The sequence below is a fragment of the Phocoena sinus genome, chromosome 15 (genome assembly GCF_008692025.1).
Source record: "Phocoena sinus isolate mPhoSin1 chromosome 15, mPhoSin1.pri, whole genome shotgun sequence".
NCBI classification, from domain to species: domain Eukaryota; kingdom Metazoa; phylum Chordata; class Mammalia; order Artiodactyla; family Phocoenidae; genus Phocoena; species Phocoena sinus.
This window is the reverse complement of record NC_045777.1, coordinates 51,406,467-51,425,959: the sequence shown is the minus strand read 5'-3', so window position 1 is coordinate 51,425,959 and position 19,493 is coordinate 51,406,467. Positions and strand designations below refer to the sequence as shown.

Here is a 19,493-nt window from a genome sequence, read left to right as displayed (position 1 = left end):
GCCCCACGCAGCCAGCCCACCCCCGCTCCAGTTCCCACAGACGCTCTGCTCATGGTCTGAGGCCGTGTTGTGTGGTCGTTCTCGCCTTCTTCCTCCATCTCCCCACTCCAAAAACTACTGACTGGCCTCCTCTATCGTGTCTGCTGATCCACGTGTTGGGCACAACTCTGACATTTCTTAACAAAAAAGAGAATTAAAAAGCGCCGAAAACCAGCGATTGTGATTCAGGTGGGCTGAGGGGGTCTGCCAAGGTGGTGCCTGGGTGTGTGGGGCCCCTTCCAGTGGTCATGTGCCGGCACGTCCCCGGGTGGGTGGGCCTGGCCAGCTACCTGGTCTCTCCTCAGTGGGTGGCCCAGGCCAGGGCCAGCAGGTGGGGAGGGGGGGTCCGGGCAGGGAGCTACTGTCAGCTGTCAATAAACAGCAGAATATGGAGCTGCCTGGCTCACTTTTTTGGGGTATGTACATTGGGGCAAGTGGGGGGCTAGCCTGTTCCCGACAGGGAGAAGAAGGCACCAAGAGTGTACATCCTGGGGATATCAACAGGAGCCTCCTGTGGTCCCTGCCCAGCTTCCCACCCCAGCTTCTCTCACACTGGTTGCTGGTGCCTGTGCTCCCCAGTGTCCTCAGGTGGCCTCTTCCTCCTCCTGAGGACCATCCCCACTCAAAGCCACAGTCTGTGCAGCTTTTATTTCAGTCAGGAAGTAATCAAATTTATATACAGTCTAAAAACAGTAGAAAAGGTGAGTAAAAAGGCCCACAGTCCATCTGGAGTGGGGATGGAGGGTGGGCCTGGTGAGCGTCGTACCTGGCACCCAGATGGTCTGGGCACTGTCCTGGCAGTGACGATGACAAGGCCAAGCAGAGAGAGGCTCACTGGGCGCAGGGCAGGGAGGGCATTGTCTGCCTGGCTGAGTCTGCCTGCCTGTTCCCATGGGGCAGGCAGAGACCCCAAGATCAGTCATGTGGCTCGCTGGACTTGGACAGGCCTAGGTCAGGCCCAGAGGAAGCCAAGACCTGGCCTGGATTCTGTTAGCAAGTCCACACCTGCAGGGGAAAGGCTCTGTTTCAGGTGCCCCTTTGGCCATCCAGCCCCAGAGCCAGCTGCCGTCCATACCTGCCTTCACTGCCCCCTGCCCAGGGCTGCTAGATCCCAACTCCCCCGCCCCCGCTCCCCCCATGCAGCCCCTTTGGATGGCCTGGGCCAAGGCACTGACCTTCACGGTGCTGTCCACGGCTCCTGAGAAGAGCCGGCCCCGGGACACTGCCAGTGCAGTCACACTGCCCTGGTGACGCAGCAGAGTCTGCGTGCAGATCATGTTGTCCATACTCCAGACCTGGGGGCACATGGGACATGAGGACCGCCCAGGCCTGGCACCCACCCTGAGCCTCCCACTGTCGGTAGGCCAGCTCGCACCCTGAGAGACCGGTCGTAGGATGCGCTGAAGACTTTGGTCTGGTCTGGCGTCGAGATGACCGCCAGGGCATACACAGTGCCAACGTGTCCTGTCAGGGTCCGCACTTGCTCCTTAGACTCAATGTCCCACACCTGAGGGGGTGGCACAGGCAGGTCAGAGACACAGACGGGGAAGGCAGGGGCCCAGAGTCAGACCCTGCCCTTTGGCATCCACTCTTACATGGATGAGGTTCTCGTAGGTGCCACAGACAATGTGGTGATTCGTCACGGCAATAGAGTAGACGCTGCCGCCAGATGTCTGCAGGACGTGGATGCAGTCGAGGGTCCGGATGTCCCAGATCTATGGGCAAGTGTGGGTCACTTGGTCCCAGGCCAGGCGCCTCATCCCCTGGGCCTCTCAGCAGCCCACCACCCAGGGTGCATGTGAGGGTCTCCCCACGCTGGCAGCGCGGGGGCAGGGCAGATGGAGCCAGCATAGGGAGGGCGCACCTTGATTGTCTGGTAGGAGCCGCTGTACAGGTAGCTCTGGGCAGCCACCAGGGCCCGCACCCAGTGGTTGAGGCCGGTGAGCTCCTTCTTCAGCTTCAGCTCGGTGCCCACAATGTCCCACACCTGTGGGAGTGGCTGTGAGCGCAGGCCTGGGGGGCAGGCACCGGCACCCTGCCGCCCTGCACACACGTACACCACCTTGCCTGACCTTGATGGCCTTCAGGGAGCCGCTGAAGAGCATGTTGTGTGAGGAGACCAGCGTGCACACCGGGTTGTCGTGGGCCCGGATCGTGTTCACCTTCTGCAGGTTCTGGATGTCCCAAACCTGGCGGGAGGGAGGACCGGAAGCCTTAGGCCCTGGCCGAGCCCAGGCCCCAATGGCACAGCAAGCCTGGGGGTCCCGGCCCGCCCGCCGGCCCCACTCACGATGATGGTGCAGTCGGCTGAGCCGCTGTAGAGCTTGCACCTGGGGAAGCAAAGCCAAGGTGTCAGGGTGCGAGAAGCCAGTACCCTCGCTGACAATGCCCTGGCCAGGCTCGGGGAGCACTGGCCACTGGGAACCAGCAGCCTGGGCCATTGCCAGGATCACTGCTGAGCCCAGCCTTGGTTTTCCTGCCTTAGCGAGGGGACCTTGGAAGTGGAGGCCCAGCCCCGTGCCTGCCTGGCAAGCATCTGACAGCTGAGCTGGGAGGTAATTACCCCTGTTAGTGTTGTTGGCAGTCAAGCTGTTGCTTCCTGTGAGCCAGCATCTCTCTCTCTCATACACACACACTCACACACTCACGCCCACAACCAGAAGACTCATGACACAAGACAGGAGGGAAGGTCTAGAAGGGGCACCCTAGGGGTGAGGGGGTGGCCAGGCAGGCTCCTCTGTGGTGCTGCGCCCCGGGCTCTGGCTGTCGGCCAGCAGTAGCTGAGGCCCTGCCTCCACTCTCTGGTCCCACCTCTGTCCTCTGGCTGCCTGAGTCTCTCCAGGGCCAAGGCTCTGCTCTGTGAATGTACGGCTTCAGAGGTGGAAGGCCTACATGCTGCCACCCATGATTCAGCCCTGCTCAGGGTCGAGGGCGTCTCCCAGGAGGAGCAGACAAGAGCCACTCTAGGACACGTGCAGCCATGGACTCAAGCTCACAGTCCACAGGACCTCCCATCCCTGGCTCCACATGGGCCCTGTGGTCTGTGGACACACGTGTGCCTGCACTCACCCCTGGATGCAGAGTGCCAGCACAATGCCATCATGGCCCTCCAGCGTCTTCTGGCACTTGTAGGTGGTACACGTGTCCCACACCTGCAGAGACCAGGATCAGGGCAGGTCCCAGCAGGGTCAGCCCAGTGGCAGGGGGCACCATGGCAGGAATGACGTGAGCATGGGGGGAGGGGAGAAAGCCCCATCCATGAGCAGGCCTGGAGCCGGCAGAGGCTGGTGTGCAATGCCCACCCCTGCCCCACCAGGCTGCCAAGCCCCTAGGCAGGACCCTACCCACCTTGATGGTCTTGTCAGAGGAGCCGCTGAAGAGCAGGTCCCCCATTGAGTAGACGCAGAGACACCAGACAGGGCCCTGGTGACCCACAAAAGTTCCTTTGCACTTGAAGATCTGCTGTGGGTCGTAGGCTGCAGAGAGATGGGGGAACTGGTGATGGGGGAACTGGAGGGGGCTTCGGGGATGGCGGCGGGAGCGGCAGTGGGCCCATACTCACATCCTAGGATGCCCATGTTCAGCCGTGCATTGATGTGGGACAGCTCGTCCTGCGAGGCCAAGAGTAGAGCAGAGGGTGGGGTGGGCGGGGCTCCACAGCCCTCCATGGCCCCAGGCCTGAGCTCTGCCAGGGCAGGGCAGATGCAGCAACAGCCCTCCCAGCACAGACACCTAATCATAAGTGGGAACAAGCCTCCTGCTGGGACCCAAGCTGAGAGATGGTCCTGTGTCCCCCACCCCACCCCACCTCCCTGCATCAGGCCCCTGCCCGCTCACATTCAACATGGACGCGTCCCTCCGGAACTCCATGAGGTCCTCGCTGAGCTTGCTCTGGTTTTCATCCAGGACATCTGTGTAGCAGGGACCAGAAGAAGGGTGTCAGGGACCAGGAGGAGGGGCTGCACCCCTGCCACCTCTGGGCCAGGCTCTCACCGAACTTGAGCTCCAGGCTCTTCTCCAGCTGGTCGATCTTCTCTGAGAGCTTGCCCAACATGGAGCGCAGGAAGGCGATCTCCTGGTCCTTCTGAGCCAGTGCCACATGCATCTCGTGGAAGCGGTCATCCGTCTGCTGAAGGAACTCCTTCAGGCCCTCGAAGCGGCAGGTTTCCAAGTGCGTCTCATACGTGTCCTGGTTTCCAATGAACGTGCACCTGGAGGGACAGGACAGCTGCCCTGCCCACCTGTTCAACTGCCCGCCCAGTTAGGCCCTTCCCTTTGCCTCCCCAACCCCAAGAATCTCTCTCAAATCCCACTTCTGTGCCCACTGCAGCCCCAATGGGCCACCATCCTCTGCATACCTGCATGCCCACCAACCCACCTACCCACCCTGCTTCTACCCAGCAATCCAGTCACTTCACTCCTGCTCAGAGCTCTTCAAGGGCTCCTCCACCACCTCACCAGCTTCTGCCCTAAAGAGCCAGCTGCTGCCTCTTCCCCCACCCCCACCTCCCCTCTGCTCTCAACTCCGCCAGCTGCCGGAAGCCCTCACCCAGGTCTTTGCCCGGCTCGTGCCCATGCATGCATTCATTCTCAGCTTGTGCCTTCCCCAACCACCCGCAGCTCCCTGACCGCTCCGTCCCCCGTGTTCCCATGGTGCGCAGGTCTCCTCAGCACCTGTACCTCAGTTTGTAATTACATAGACGATGGTGTGGTTCCCGCTAAGGTCGTCTCCCCAGAGCCTGGCAGACAGGTGGATCTCAACCAAGGTTTGCTGAAGGAGGGACCGTGAATGCCAGCCCAGGCCCACTCGCCCCCTCAGGTCTGCCCACCCCCACCCCGGGGCAGCCCCGTGCGCCCACCCCCGCCCACTCACCCGTACTTGGAGTGGGGACACTTGATGTGCTCGCACTCCTTGAGATGTGCCTCCAAGTTCATCTTGAGAAGGGGCGGGCAGCTGGGGTTGTTGGGGCACCGCACAGGCCTGTAGTCACAGCTGCCCTCGTGGTCCCTGGGGGAGGTGGGACGTGGGGGGGTGCTGAGTCCCCAGGGGCACTGGTTCTCAGTACCCCTGGGGGGTGGGGACTGGGGACGGAGGGGGGCACTTACTTCCGGGCGCTGAGCTTGATGGTGAAGGGACACCCTCGGGGGTCCACCTCAAAGACAGTGGGCTTCCCGCCCCCGACTGCCCGACAACCGTGCCTGCAGTGGATGAAGAGCTCGCCAATCTGCTCAGCCACTGCGATGTTGTTCACCACCACCGTCAGCTTGGCATTGTCCACGGGACACTTCTCTGGGGGGGAGGGCATGCTGACCCCACAGCCCACCCAGCCACCATCTCCCCTGGCAGCCCTGCCCTGGGCACTGTGGCCAGGCTGCTCTGGGGGAGACCATTCCCTGGTGGGCGGCAGGCCTGGAACACGCTCCCCCAGCTGGGTGGGCTGAGCCTCTGTCAGGGGCCTAATCCACCCATCTACCTTCCCCTCTGGGGTGCCCGTAACAGGAAAGGGTGCATGGCTGGGCCACCAAGAATGACCACTGGGTGAGCCGGTGGTGGCAGAGGCCTCTCAGTTGACCCGAGAGTCTGGGGCAGGGCCAAGAGAGCTGAGGACAGAGCACGGAGAGGGCCAGTCCTGGGCCAGCTGCTAAGGCCTGAGACGGTGAGGCTGGCAGCCTTGACAGCAGGGGCAGCGTCCGAGAGAGTGGGCACTGTGCCCAGAAGGCCCACCCACACCCGCCGTGGGGCGGGCTCTGAGCTGCCGTGCTCAGGCTCTGAGCTGCCGTGCTCATCAAGGTCTTGAGCCTGGCCCGAGCCTGGCCTGAGCAGTCACCCAGGAACCACTGCCGCAGGAGGACTAGGGAGAAGCGGCTGTGCAGCCAGGGTCTCCATCAGTGCTGGGCCCAGGCCGGACGTCCCCAGAGGGACCTCCCACCGCTGGGGAATAAAGGTGGCCGAGCCTAGGCTGAGAGGGCCCTACCTGACTTCAAGGCGCATCTTCGACAGAAGGTGTGCTGTGGAGACAATGGGCAGATTGGGGTGTGGCCGCAGAGCTGCCCTCACCCCGTGCCCACTGCAAAGGGCACCTGCTGGGCGGCCAGACCAGGCCTGTGAGCGAGGCCAAGGCTGCCCATGAAAGGGGCCTCACGGTGGTGCACAGGTCAGGGAGGGGCAGCCTCACCCCACACGTGGTGATCACAGGGTCCTTGAACACACTGCAGCAGAGCTGGCAGCAGAGCTTCACCGAGGGCTGCTCGGCAAACACCAGCGGCTCCTAGAACAGGCAGGGCTGGGTGAGGGTGGGGCCTGGGACTGCTGACATGAGTGCGGGCACCCAGGGCCCCAGCCCCTTCCTCTGCGGGCCTGGGCTGCCCTATTGGGGTGGAAGCACCTCTGCCAGGATGTGTCCTGAGAGGAGGAGTCCACTGAAGCCTACAGCTGGGCCTGAGCTCCAGCAGACCTGAGCAGGAAGAACCCCTCCAGCCATGCCCTCACCCCGTGACACCTACCCTCTCCCTGGGACAGAGACTAGAAAGGGCCCCACGTGGAACCCGCCTTTCATTCCCAAAGCTGATGCCTGGGCAGCCCCTGGGGTGGGGAGTGAGAAGAACGTGCCTGGGGGACCCAGCCCAGCCCCCCGAGTCCCTGACGTGGACCCGTGCGGATCAGGGGCCCCGATCAGGGCCTGAGGGGAAGGTGCCCCCACCGCCCCAGGACGGGGAGGGTCCCTTGGAGTCTGCACCGAGCCTGCCCGGCCACACCTACCGGCTCCTCCTCCTCCTCGGGCAGTGAGAATGTGGAGCGCAGGGACATGCTGGACTCCGAGTGCAGGGAGCGGACGGAGATGGCCGAGTCAGAGCGGCGTGGGGTGCTGATGGGGGGCTGCGGGCAGACAGGAGGCCGTCAGCTGGCAGGAGGGCCAGGCTCGGACCCCCGTCCCAGTGGGCGCCCACTTAGCCCACAGCCCGGCTGTGCGTGGGGAGCCGGTGTGACGCCCAGGCCCCGCCTGCCTGGCAGTCCCGGCCCTGTGGTTGGGACGCCTGCTCACATCTGCCAACTTTCTTTGTGTAAATGGAGAGACTTCCTGCTATTCAATTCTACGAGGACACGCTCGGCCTGCTTCCTGCTTCCCGTGAGGGAATGTAGGCCACAGAGGGGACACCTCCACCAGCCAATCCCGGGGCGGGGGTGGCCACGGCCCCCAGACTGCTGGAGGGAAGGGGGTGGAAGGCTGGCCGCGGGAAGCTGCAGGGCTCCAGGTGCCCACTGGGCTCAGCCACCCGCCTGGCCATCCTGGTCGGGGACACTAGCCCAGGCCAGTGAGGCTCCCTGAGGGGAGGCGGGGACACCCCCACCAAACCCCAACCAAGCTTCTGAGAGCAGGAGGGGGGTGCCACGGGTGCTCGTCTCTGTCTGAGCCACCAGAAACACGGGTCTGGGGGAGTGCCAGGGCAAGGGGTACTGTCCCTTCCTCCCCTCTGGGCCTGGAACCCTCCAGAAGAGATACTCCAAGAGCAATCGCTCCCCACGCTCTTCCCCTCCTGCCCCGAAACTTCATTCATGAGCCATAAACCTCCTGCCTCCACGCCCAGCCCACCTGCCCCCTCTAGGTCCCAGCCACTCTGGGACTTTGCTGCCTCTGTCTGAGCCTCTGTGGGTGTGGGGACTGTTGGAATGATCCCCTCCCCTCCAGCCCGGGGTGTGGGACCCACAGCGGGCAGAGGGAGGCTGGCCGAGCAGTTCCAGGGGCCGGCTTCCCTGAGCGGGTGCAGCAGAGATCAGTGTCCCCAGCATGCCCGCAGACAGGGACCTCCCTCACCAGGGCAGCACCCACCTCCCGTCACAGCATCTCAAGTGGCATGTTTGTATGGAAATGCCACATGAGGAACAAGAGGGGAAATCAGAAGAAGTGAGTCAAATTATCCCCAGGGCAGCGATGGAAACCAGAGGGTGAGAGCAGGTCCAGACAGGAGCTGGGCTAAGCATACGGGGCCCGGCCTGGCTCTGTTCTCCCCTGCCCCCCTAGTCCCCTGCCCCGCTGCCCGCCTGCCCCTTGCTGGGCTCCCACTCCTCCTGAGTGAAGGGGCTGTGGCTGCCAGGCCTGGGCTGGGGGCAGGGTAGCTGGCCCTAAAGTACAGGGCCTGGGGGAAGGCCCGGCTCCCCAGGGCAAGCAGAGGGGGCAGCCTGTGGGGGCCGAACATCCAACAGAGATGGTGCCCAGGTGGCTGCAGCTCAGGGCCCTCACAGCACACGCCTACCTCCTTAGAGCCACCAAAACCCAAGGATTCCAGAAACCACAGGCATGGGGAATTCACTTCCTTCAAGGCCCAGCTGGGCAGGCGAGCCTTCTGTTCCCAGCCTCACTCCATGGGCAGGTCACAGGTCCCGGAGACGGAGGCAGGCAGAGCCCAAGGGAAGGGGGAGCTCGTGTTTAGGGAGGGCCTAGTACAGTGCTGGGCACACAAACGTGTTTATTTGAATAATTAAAAATACTTTTTTTCTCCCTATTAAATAGGAAACAAAGGCCTGGCTGCCCAGCATGAGGAGAAGCCTTCGGTGCTGGGAGGCTAGAAGGGCTGGAGCACTGGCCGGGGTCTGTTGGGGGCTCTGAGGGAAAGCAGAAAGCAGGCACAGGAGAGGTGAGTGGCAGTGGGAGGTTGCTCGCATCCCACCCCCACCAGCCAGGCCAGCCTTCGCTTCCCGCAGCAGTCCCAGAGCCGGGCGAGGACCGACAAACAGGGAATGGCCACTGTGACCCTGGCCACACGGCCTGGGTACCGACAGCCAGCTCCAACTCTGACCCAAAGCCCTTCCTCACTGACCCCAGCTTGGGCCTATCCATCTTTCCCCACCTGCTGAACCCCATCTCCCTTGTCAGGAACCCCAAACTCGGGGCCTCTGCCTCTACCCGGCAACCCACCCATTCATCCTCTGCTCAGCAACAGATGAAGCTTTAAAAATGAGGTTTTTTCCCTGGTGGTGCAGTGGTTAAGAATCTGCCTGCCAATGCAGGGGACGCAGGTTCGAGCCCTGGTCCAGGAGGATCCCACATGCCGTGGAGCGACTAAGCCTGTGCACCACAACTACTGAGCCTGTATTCTAGAGCCTGTGAGCCACAACTACTGAAGCCTGCACGCCCTAGAGCCCGTGCTCCGCAACAAGAGAAGCCACCGCAATGAGAAGCCTGCGCACTGCAAGGAAGAGTAGCCCCCACTTGCTGCAACTAAAGCCCATGTGCAGCAATGAAGACCCAACGCAGCCAAAATAAATAAATAAATATTTTAAAAAAGGGGATCTGATCTAGTTACCCTCCCGAATGAACCTTCTGTGGCTCCCACCCCCACAAGATGGAGCCAAACTTGCCTCCTCTCAGCCTGCAGGCGCCACACCCTCTGGCTCAGCCACCTTCACCAGCGCCTCTCTCTGGAAACCCAGCCATGGGTGCTCAGGCCTCAGGGTGTCGCACATGCTGGGCCTCTGACACCAGCTCGCTTCACCCTCAGACCTGAGCTCGCGGCTGAGGCTCCACCTTCAGCTCCTCCTGGGCCCTGGGCGCCTGGAGGGAGGGCATGGTGGGAGGCAGGCTCTGGAGGGGTGGGGAGGGGGGAGCGAGGTGCAGACCTACCATGCTGTCCTCCTCTTCCCGTGGGGAGTAGGCGAGGGAGCTGGAGGAAGAGGGCGTCCTGCGGTGCTGTTTGTATGTGCTGGTCCCATCAGCTGCGAAGAAAACAGGGCTGAGATGCCGCGAGCGGGGCCGTGCGGGGAGGCCTGACCACCGTGGCAGGCAGTGGGCTCCTTCGCAGATGGGCCAGGCAGGGGCGGAGGCTGGGCTGGGGGTTGTGGTTGCCTCCCCAGGTCTAACCAGTGCCTGCAGCTCACCTGCAGGGCTCAGCCTGCCCTGGACAGTCCCAGAGCTGAGTCCAGAAGCTCCCAGCCCCAGCCCTGCCACCCACAGGCAGAGAGGTCCGAGGCCCCTCAGCTGGTACATGGTGGGGCCAGGATGGCAGCCTGGTGGTCTAGGTCCCCTCTCCGCCCACCTCTTCCCCTGGTGCGGCCAGAATCAGGAACCAGCCACAGGCCCTCTTGGACTCCTACAGGAAGGCTGCTGAAGGCATGGCCCTCCTCCTCCTGCACGTCACCCCAGCTGCCCAGAGAAGGCACTGGTCAGGGGTCCACGCGGGAATAGGAGCCAGCCTCACAGGCCCTGAAGGCAGCAGCCAGAGGCCTACAGTGGCCAACACTGGTCTCAGGCCCCAGCCAGGGCCAGATGTCACAACAACCAGCCCCAAAGGCCTGGTTCATGATCCAGGCTTCACATGGCTGCCCTGTGACTGGGCCTCAGTTTCTCTGTCTGTAATGAGAGGGGCTGGGCGAGGCAACTGTTCGTGCCTGGTCACTGGCTCTGACCATCCCTGACACTGGGGGAGTCGCTGGTTGGCCACGGCCGAGACAGGCCCCCGTTACTCTCTGCCCGGGAGCTTTTGACTGCCACGACAGGGTGCTACATGGTTTCTAAAGCTGGATAAGAAATTAAAGAACAATTACTCGGGTGATGCGATTAAGGGGCATGTATATTTGCTTTTTCCTCAGAAAAGAACATCTAAGAAAAAAGGAGGGCTCTTTCACAGCCCCCGAGGGGGTCACCCAGCGGTAAAAAGGAGCCTGTGTGAGCAGATGTCCATGGCAGCCTGGTGACCCCACCGAAAAGTGTATCCAGAAGATACCGTGGAAAAGCAATTAAAAAACTAATTAGCAGCTGGTGTTCTCCTACGAGGGGCAGTCCTGAAAAGGCAAAAGCACACTGCTCCCCAGAAGCACCGGTCCTGACAGGAGGGTCCCCATGCCCTCATGTCTTCGGGAAGGAGGTTGTGCCCTCGTGGTCTAGTTCCTCACCACCTCCCAGAACACACAGTGCTGAGGGCTCAACCATGGGACCAGACTCGGGAAAGGACCCCATGAGTACTTCTTATCATCTCCCCATGCCCAGCCTGGTCCCCAGTCCTGACCTTTCAGGGCCTGCTAGAAGCCTGGGTGGGACGAGTCAGGGGTCGCTTGATAAAGGACAGGTGTGCAAAGTGGTGCTGGAGAAGTCGGGCGGCCCACCCCAGAGAGGTGGCAGGCGAGGCCCCGGGACGCAGGAGCAGGAGGATGTGGGGGTGTGGGAGGAGGATGTGGCAGTGGAACAGGAGGGAGCAGGATGGGGGACTCCTGCCCAGCCCAGGTTGGCCTGGGCTCACAGGCTCACCTTTTGTGATGGTGGTGACAGCTGAAAAGGCGGGCCCGAAGGTTGTTTCCATTCTGGTCTGGAGAGAGAACAGATGAGACTTGGCCTTGACCCCAGTGAGGATGTGGACACACACATGGACATGAGCGGACATGCTTTCCCACTAATGAGTCCACATGCGTGCATATACTCAGACATGCCAACCACACACACGGCATGGCCCACCCGAGGGACCTCCAGGTAGGGAGAGGACTGCTCTGGTAGCTCTTCTGGGGCCCTGGGTATGTGGGGTGTGCACAGAGGCAGACCATTCCCTGAGGGTGTCCCCCTTACCCCGGTGGTGGCGTCTGGGGTAGGAAGGTTGCTAGGCCCCCCGGAGAAGCGGTTGTAGCGGGCACTCTTGCCCGAGCTCATGCTCTAGAGAGGCATCTAAGGTCCTCGGGCAGCATCCCCTATGGGTGGAACACAAATGAAGGGCTTTGGAGATGGTGGCCAAGCCCCTGTCGGTTGGTGGGGCCGCTCCACACAGGCAGGCCCCCTCTGGCCAGTCCACCACAAGGCACGCTTCAGTCTCTCTCCATCACCAATCCCAACAAGGGCAGGTCCATGCGGGCAAAGTCCCTTCCCCTCCCTCCCGTCCCAGGTGTGCACAGGCCAGAGAAAAGGAGGAGACCCTGGGTTCAAGCAGGCAGCTGACACTCCGTTCTACCTTGCTTTAAGGCTTAGCCCTTTGGAAAAGCCCACCAGCTCCACCCCAGAGCTGGAGAGCCCCTCACCCCTGCTCTGTCTGCTCCTCTGGGTCCGAGGTCTGAATGTCCCTGGGGCCAAGGCTGGGTATACACAGCAGGACAAAGCCACAGGCCTGTTTCCTGCCAGGGCAGGTGTGGTCAGGCCGAAGCCACCTGGTCTGCAGGATGTCGGGGATGCTGGCTGTGCCCGCAGAGAACCTGTGGGTGACGTACTTGGAGCCCAGCCCCTCACCAGCCTCATCACATGCAGAAAGCCCCTTCGGGTGGGGGAGGAGCGAAGAACTCCGACTCTTGACCTTGTACAGGTCACCCACTCCAGGAACAAAGGGTGCCCCAGTGTGACCCAGTCTCAAGGGCTGGGGTGGCAGGGAGAAGGCACAGTGGGAATCATCCCAGGTCTCTGGTGACTCCCATCCAAGAAGAGAGGAGCTAGATGGGCCCTGAGAGAACTGGCCAGGCCCAGGTGTACCCACAGAGTAGGAAGAGATTAAAAAGAAAAGGAGACCCAGCCAGCAGCTCACACTAGGATGGGACCCCAGGGAGAGCTGCTCCATTCCTGAGACAGCGCCCACCCTGTGGTGGCCCTATCAGCAGGCACCCCCTGGGAGTGGTCTTCCCCATGTCAGGACCCTCAACAGTCTAGCCAGGAGCACAGTCTCCCCCCGCAGCAGTCGGCTGTGTTGAGAGCCACGAGACCGCCGGCTTGAAGCCAAGCTCCCCACGGGGAGGAAGGCCAGACGCTCAGGACTGCTGTCAACAGGCCCACTTGAGCTCTCCACCTCAGGAGACCCCCAGCAGCATCCCCGGGACTGTGGGCTCATTGCCTGGTGCCCGGCCCAGCCATCAGACCAGCATCAGGAACTGCTCTAGGAGGTCAGGCTCATCTTGCTCCTGGGGCCACGTGGCAGGCAGGGGCCCACTCTGTGGTCTGGAGTCCTGCAGGACTGTGAGGCTCCAGGGGGGAAGGGCTGCTAAGCCCCCCACACTGTGGGAGAAGGCGGGAGATGCTCTCTGCCCCCTACTGTGAGTCCAGCAGAGAGCAACTGTACAGTCCAGCTGGTTCTGGCACCTTCCACACCAGGTCCTCCTGACCTGGACCATCTAGTGATGTCCACGCCCCACCCCCCCACGGCCAAGCAGTGTGACCTGGGGCCCACCCAATTGTCCCCCAACCCGGCCTGCAGGTCTGCGGCGGGGGGGGGCTCTCAAGCATACCCGGCCCTCTGCACTGTGCTCCCAAGCTGCCCACCCCTTCAAATGCCACCTGCACGCCATCCCCCCAAACTTTGAGACTCAGGCATTGACAGGGTGGCTCTTGGCCCCTGCAATTGGCACTGCCATGAGGCACCTCCCCCGCAGGGCTCTGAGCCCCTGTGGGTCTGGCTATATAGGGGGTCCTGAGAGCTTGGCCAAAGCCCCCCTGTCCTGCCCACCACTCTCCCTGCTGTGACTCAAGGGGCTTGGCTGCCTGCCCCAGCCCAGGCTCTCTGGTGGCTTGTCCTCTCAGGGGAGAGACGGGGGCTCCTGAGAGTGGGCAGCGCCAGGCCCTCAGGCAGAGGGGTGAAAGGGGCTTGTCCAGAAGCCCACCTCCAGCCCCGCTGCGAGTCTGCATGCTAAGCAGGAAGTCTTGAGGGCTGCCCTGCTTGGGGTAAGGACACTCTGGCTGCGGTGAGGCCCAGACAGTGGAGAGTAGGAGCTCCAAGATTCCTCGCATCAGCATGAAAAGCTCCGTCCTTTGGGGAAACCCAGAGTTGGCTCCAGCCTTAGCACCACGGGGGCAGAAGTGGGGGGTGTCACAGGGAGGCCACTGGCTGACACTGACCTGGATTTTACAATCCATCTGCTCCTTCCAGTGCAAGCTCCCAGGGCCAAGAAGCCAGCTGCTGGCTCCAGCAAGCGGCACCCACGGTCCGGGTGGCCAGGACCACAGCAGGCGCTCCCCCAGGACCTCAGCCAGCCCGCTGCCTGACCCCCTTCGGTGCCGGGTGCCCAAGTGCCTGTTGCTGCAGCCTGGGAGAGCTGGCGTCTGGCTGTCCTGCACTCTGAAGTGAAGTAAACAGAAAGGCACGCAGGGCCTGCAGGGCAACATGCAAATCAGGCCAGAAAGTCCGCAGACAGCCAATAGCGGTCAGGCCCAGTAGGGGATGTACGAGACCGGCCCGTGAACCAAGCTGAGTGAGGGAAGGAGGGAGGGAACCATTTCCCGGTTCACAGGGTTCAGTGTGCAGCCCCAGCCCTGGACAGGGGGGTGGGGGGAAGACCTTGCTCGCCCCGCCCACCCGGAACCAGAACCAGAGATTGCATCCAGAGCATCTCAGAATTGAGCAAGATGCCCTCGGCCTGCCCTCAGGCCGGTCCCTGGGGGCTGCATTTTGCAATAATAGTCTTCCCCAGTATCCTTTGGCTCTGGAGGCCAAAACCCCAGAAACACAACAGCACACGCAGCACTCCCCTGGTTGGGGCTACAGGGAGGCTGGGCCCAGCCGTCCTGGTGTTGTGCCCTGGCCCCCCAGAGGAGGAGGCCTCTTCCCCACCCCACAGTCAGCCTGAGGCTCTTTAGGCAGGCAGGAAGTTGTCAACTAGAGCAAGAATCCTCAGCCAACCCAGAGCCTGGCCTCTCTCAAACTGGGAAAAGCCGTGTGGGATGGGCCAACTAGGGAGACCTGGGGTTGGGGAAGGCGAGAAAGGGCTTCCCCTCAGTCCTTCCCCACTCCCTGCCAAGTCCCCACACCTCCTGTTCCCAGGTGCCTCAGCAAAGCCCAGGGGAGGGACTCAGGGATTCTATCCCAGAAAGAGAAAAGCCCCCAAGTCCTGATGGAAATGGGGCTGTCCACCTTGGATAAGGCTGATGGGAGAGTGGGACCAACGGATGCTTAGGGTCCGTGCAGGAGCAGCCTGTCCCCTGCCTCGCCTGAGCCAGGGGTCAAGACCCAGGGGTCTTTGTCCACCCACATCCATGTCTAAGGGGCTCCTGGGGCCTGCAGTGCACTCACCGCCCAATGAGGAACCAGCGATCTGCCCAGGATGCCCCAGCCCCTGCACTTCTCCACCACAGCCCCTCTTCAGGAAAGCCCCTCACCAGCCCCCTTCTCTGAGCAGCCTGTGCAGGAGGGCAGGCCAGCTCCATTGGGGCCCCTCCTCAGCCTGTCCCCTGGAGGGAGCCCAAAGGGATATTCTGGGGCCTCACCCTCAGGACTGTGGGACATGACCCCCCTTTCCCTTAGTAAGTACCCAGAGTGGGTGTGGGTTAGGCATGGTCCCGTGGCTGGCAGCCAGTGGAGGGGTGGCCTAGGCTGGCCATGCCAGAGCTGGGGGCAGTGGGGTGGCCAGACGAGGCCGAGCCCCACCTCAAGGCAGCTCCTCTGATAGCCCTAGGCAGCAGATGTGGCGGGGTTCCCTGAACAGCACATGCTGAGCCAGCGAGGGGGTGGACTGCCCTATAAATGTCGTCAGGCCACACGTTTGGCACCGACTGCCCCAGGGAGGAGCGTGGGTGGCTCGGGAATCCACGGCCCTTCCTGCCACGGAGCCGTGGGTGGCCAGCTCGCTGGACTGTGGCTGGAGCTCCAGGTGCAGCCCCTGGCATCACCTGCAGACTGCACAGCCCCCCAGTAAGCCCTTCCCTGGTCCCCCAGGTCCCCAGGCCCAAGCCCAGGCCAGGTTGCCAAATCCTATAGACACAGGCCTGGTTGCCATAGCAAAGCCACACACACTTCCCCTGGCTGTTTCCTGGAGTCCCCTTCATATGACTTTTCCATCCCAAACAGGAAGGGTGTGATGTTGGGAACCCCCTCATCAGGCCCTGATCTGAGGTCTGCCCGGCCTCCCTTCCCTCCCAGTACTCAGCCCAGACCTTTGCCCTCACCTTGCCATCCTTCCCTCGGTATTCACAGCCTGGACTCCCCAGAGGTTTCAAAGCTGCCTGCCTAGACACCTGCTGTGACCTCCCCTCCCAAGGGCTCTGCCCCCTCGCACCCTCCACCCAGCCTCCTGGCCTTTCCTGTCCAGGTCCAGCCTCTCCAGCCTCCCCGGGCCCCTGTGCTAGAGGGAGGGAGTCTCTCCTGCTCTGTGGCCTGGCCTTAACCCCCACTTGGCAATGGGAATGCCTTCCCTTCCCCAGTGCCCTTGGGGCCAGCCTCATCTCCCCATCCTTTATTTCCCACATCTGATGGCCATGTATGAGGTGGTAACCTGGCCCAGCCTGGGGGACATGCAGAGGGCTTCCTGGAGGAAGGAGTTGGCCAGATCCAGAGCAGGGAGAGAATGTTCTGGGAAGAGGTGGCATTCATCCCCCTATCTCAGTGTCTGGCTGCAGGGCCACTTTTTCCTGTCCACACCTTCCCTCCACTTCAGTGCCCAGCCTAGCTTCGACTGCAGGGGTGGAACTGGAAAGCATGTCCCTAAATTAGTGGGTCTAAACTCATGGAAACAGGCCCTGGGCCTTCACCCAAGAGCCAAGTGGCCAGCAGTGCCTGGGCCCAGTCTGCACCTCCAGGCTCCCTTGGCCGTTTTCTCATCGCTCCCTGCATGGCTTCTGTCTCCTGGGCTTCCTCCTTCTTGCTCCCCTGTAGAAGTCAGGAAGGGCACGCAGTCCCTGGGCCAGATCTGGGTCTGGAGGTGACCGGGAGCGTGGAGGGCAGAGGTCTGGCCCAGCCCACTCCTCTGTCTAGCCCTCGCCATCCAGCCCTCTGGCACATTCCTCCAGTCCTGGTGTCTGCTGGGCTGCTCCTTCCCTGCTGGGTGCCCTCCCTAGGTGCTCTTGGGATTGTTCACCCCTCCAAAAGGCTTCCAGACAGCCCGCCTCCTCCTGCTTAGGGTGACCAAGGGCCAGGTATGCACAGTGATGTCAGCACTACCCCAATGCCCACCTCCTGCTTCGCCTGCCCCACCTGACTCCACGCTCCTCTGGGGAGCATCCATACCTCTTCTGCCCCACAGCCAGTGCACAGCGGACACTGAAGGCATCTGTTGAGAGGGGTTGGTGGGTCTATCTTCATGGGTCTGAGCCAGAGGTCTGAAGTCCTAGGTGCCCACCCACAAGTGCCAGACTCAGACCTGAGTTCAAATTCTGCTTCTGCCACTTAACAGGTGTGCGACTCTGGGCAAGTTACTTGCCTGCCAGGTCCTCGGATTTCTCATCTATTAAATGGAGTGGATGTACCCAAGTCTGAAAGGAACTGTGCGAGATGCCATGTGAGTTAACAGTGAAGGCTCCACTGACATCAGCTCCTCCCTGAAAACTGAAAATGGAAGCTGAGAGGCCACCCCAGGCACAGACAGCCAGCGAGGGGTCATGACCAAGGCTGACCAAAGCCCTGTTCCTTCTGCTTCCTCTGTTGCCCCAGGCAAGCTGAGGAGCTCCACCTTGTATGTAAGCCAGCCCCTCCCCAAGCCATGCCAGCTAGCGGCCAAATCACTGTGTCTGGGCTGCCGAAGCCTCCCAAGTGGCTCAGGCCCTTCAACTGCATCTTCTTCCATTTCCCAAACTGTCCATTCCTTTGTCCAGCCAACTGGCTAAGGTTCACATCCACTGCAGGCCAGGCCCTACGCTCCTTCCCAGCCTGTCTCTTTCAGCCAGACTGCCCTTTTCCCTGCTCTCCCCCTGAGGGAGGTTTTGGCTTCCTGGAGATAGTACTGCTATAGGATGCAGGCACCTTGAGACACAGGGCCTGGGGTTTCCATGGAGAAACTTGAATCCGCAGAGCAGTGAAAAGTGGGAATTTATGACGGAGAGGGGAAGGAGTGTGGGAAGGGAGAGGCCCAAGAAAAGGAATGAGGAAGACAGAGGCCACATAGTTGGCAAAGGCCAGGGGGTGGGCAGGTCCCAGGAGAGGGGGCCTGTGGGGGGGGAGGGGTCTGAGGGATGGGAGAAGGGTGTGCTGACAGGCTGGGCAGCATAGAGCTCTAAGCAAGGAACACAGCAAAGTAGGGTGGAACCCCTCCCCACTAGAGCAGGGTGCCATCCAGCAGGACCCCAGACTCATCTGCAGCTGACTACCCTGACCTGGCTCGAGACAACCAGGCCCGGGCAGCCAGACCCAGTGAGAACTAGGAGAGGAGGGCCCCAACCCACTCTCCTCTGCACACAAGCCAGCCTCCTCACTCTCTCCTACTTCCCCACTGAAGCTAGCAGTCCATCCTCCACTCACAACCAGAGGCTCTTTATTAGACTTAGACCTGATGCCCTCTCTCCTGTGCTTGAGTCCTCCAACAGCCTCCCTTGTAAGCACAATACAATCCCCATCCTGCACTCTGGTGTGTCTTCACCAATTCACCTCTCATGACGTTGCCAGTACCCGCGGGTGTCTGCTGAGCTTCCTCACCCTGGGCCTTTGCACATCTTGCTACCTCTGCCCAAAAAGCTCTTCCAGCAACTTTCCAGGACGGGATGCTCACTGTAGGTGCCCCCTCCCCAAGCCATTCAAGAGCCCCTGGTACTCTTTCTCAACACCTTGCTTCTTTTTTTCATGGCACCTATCACAAATCCTCACGACTGTGTCTGTGCATTGTCAATCCCGCACCCCTCTCTAGATCACCCGTTCCCAAAGCGGGTATGCTTGTAAATGTCTGGAGACATTTTTGGTTGTCACCTCGGGGGTGGGGGAGGTTAGTGGTATCCAGTGGGTGGACACCAGGGATACTGCTCAACACCCTACAAGGCACAGCAGGGAATGATGGGCACGAAGTATCAAGAGTGGCGAGGTTGTGACAAACCCTGAACGAGAAGAGCCTAGGAGAACTGGGATCATGCTCTCCGCAGTCTCCCCGCGCCTACGACAGTGCTGGGCACCCGGCGGCGATCAGTAAACGCAGGAAGAAGGAATGAATAAAGGAGAGAATGGAGAAAGGGAATGAGTGACGGACCAGCTGACAGACAGACGGACTGACCGGGGAGACCCCGGAGCGTCTCAGCCCCGCCCCCCAGGCCCGACCCATTCCCCAGACACCAACACGCCGGCCCTCCGCCGCACCGCGCAGGCCCAAGGCGCGAGCCCCAGGCCCGGCACGCCGCTAGGACACTCACCCGCCCGTGGCCGCTCGGGAATCGCAGCGCCACCCTCCCGCTTCATCGTGCCCCCTCTACCGCTGGCCGGGAAAGGGACGGGACGTTCGAGCCGGAAGCGCTCAGGCGCTGTGCCCGCCGGGATTTGCAGTTCCCTGGCTCTCGGGGCCCCAGGCAGCCGCCTTACTCGAGGCTCTTCAGAAACTACGACTTCCGGCGGCTCAGATGTTGCGGGGCGGGATTGGTGGCTTCAGAATCACTCTATGTTGTAGATCGGACTCTGATTGGCTATATATATCCGTCGCTCACAGTTAAGTTCAATGGCCTCTGCAAAAGGGTGGAGCTTCGGGTGTCTGGTCAGGCAGACCGCCCCCAAAAGAAATGTCAAGGCTCGATTGGTGGAGACTTGGAAAGTAGAGAAAGGAGCGTATCAGCGGTGAAGAAGGAAGATACTTCCGCTGGGATTGCCCAATCGCAGAGATG

General features: G+C 61.7%; 1 protein-coding gene across 6 annotated transcripts; it reads right to left on the bottom strand.

Moving 5' to 3' along the window:
• Nucleotides 1–668: 668 nt before the first annotated feature.
• TRAF7 (TNF receptor associated factor 7) lies at nt 669–19,184 on the bottom strand. Of its 6 annotated transcripts, none has more exons than XM_032603983.1 (21): nt 19,032–19,184; nt 11,592–11,710; nt 11,280–11,337; nt 9,660–9,751; nt 6,800–6,916; nt 6,216–6,308; nt 6,015–6,048; nt 5,146–5,329; nt 4,913–5,047; nt 4,033–4,250; nt 3,877–3,950; nt 3,602–3,650; nt 3,388–3,515; nt 3,109–3,191; nt 2,330–2,369; nt 2,112–2,228; nt 1,904–2,026; nt 1,635–1,754; nt 1,415–1,546; nt 1,215–1,334; nt 669–1,044 (listed from the first exon to the last, which is right to left on the bottom strand). In XM_032603983.1, exons 2-21 carry the CDS (start codon nt 11,670–11,672, stop codon nt 1,030–1,032), a joined length of 2,013 nt encoding a protein of 670 aa, XP_032459874.1. In that variant the 5' UTR covers nt 11,673–11,710; nt 19,032–19,184; the 3' UTR covers nt 669–1,029. The 6 variants fall into 6 exon arrangements, with proteins under 6 accessions (XP_032459874.1, XP_032459876.1, XP_032459875.1 ...); XM_032603985.1 differs by having other exon boundaries at nt 4,919–5,047; XM_032603984.1 differs by lacking the exon at nt 19,032–19,184 and adding an exon at nt 13,830–14,068.
• Nucleotides 19,185–19,493: the final 309 nt, after the last annotated feature.

Coding starts and splice junctions, on each gene's coding strand:
- TRAF7 (XM_032603983.1), bottom strand. CDS start 11,672: ATGAGCTCGGGCAAGAGTGCCCGCTACAACCGCTTCTCCGGGGGGCCT. Junction 2,370..3,108: donor CTGGCACTCTGCATCCAGGG/GTGAGTGCAGGC, acceptor TTGCTTCCCCAG/GTGCAAGCTCTACAGCGGCT. Junction 1,335..1,414: donor CCTACGACCGGTCTCTCAGG/GTGCGAGCTGGC, acceptor ATGTGCCCCCAG/GTCTGGAGTATGGACAACAT.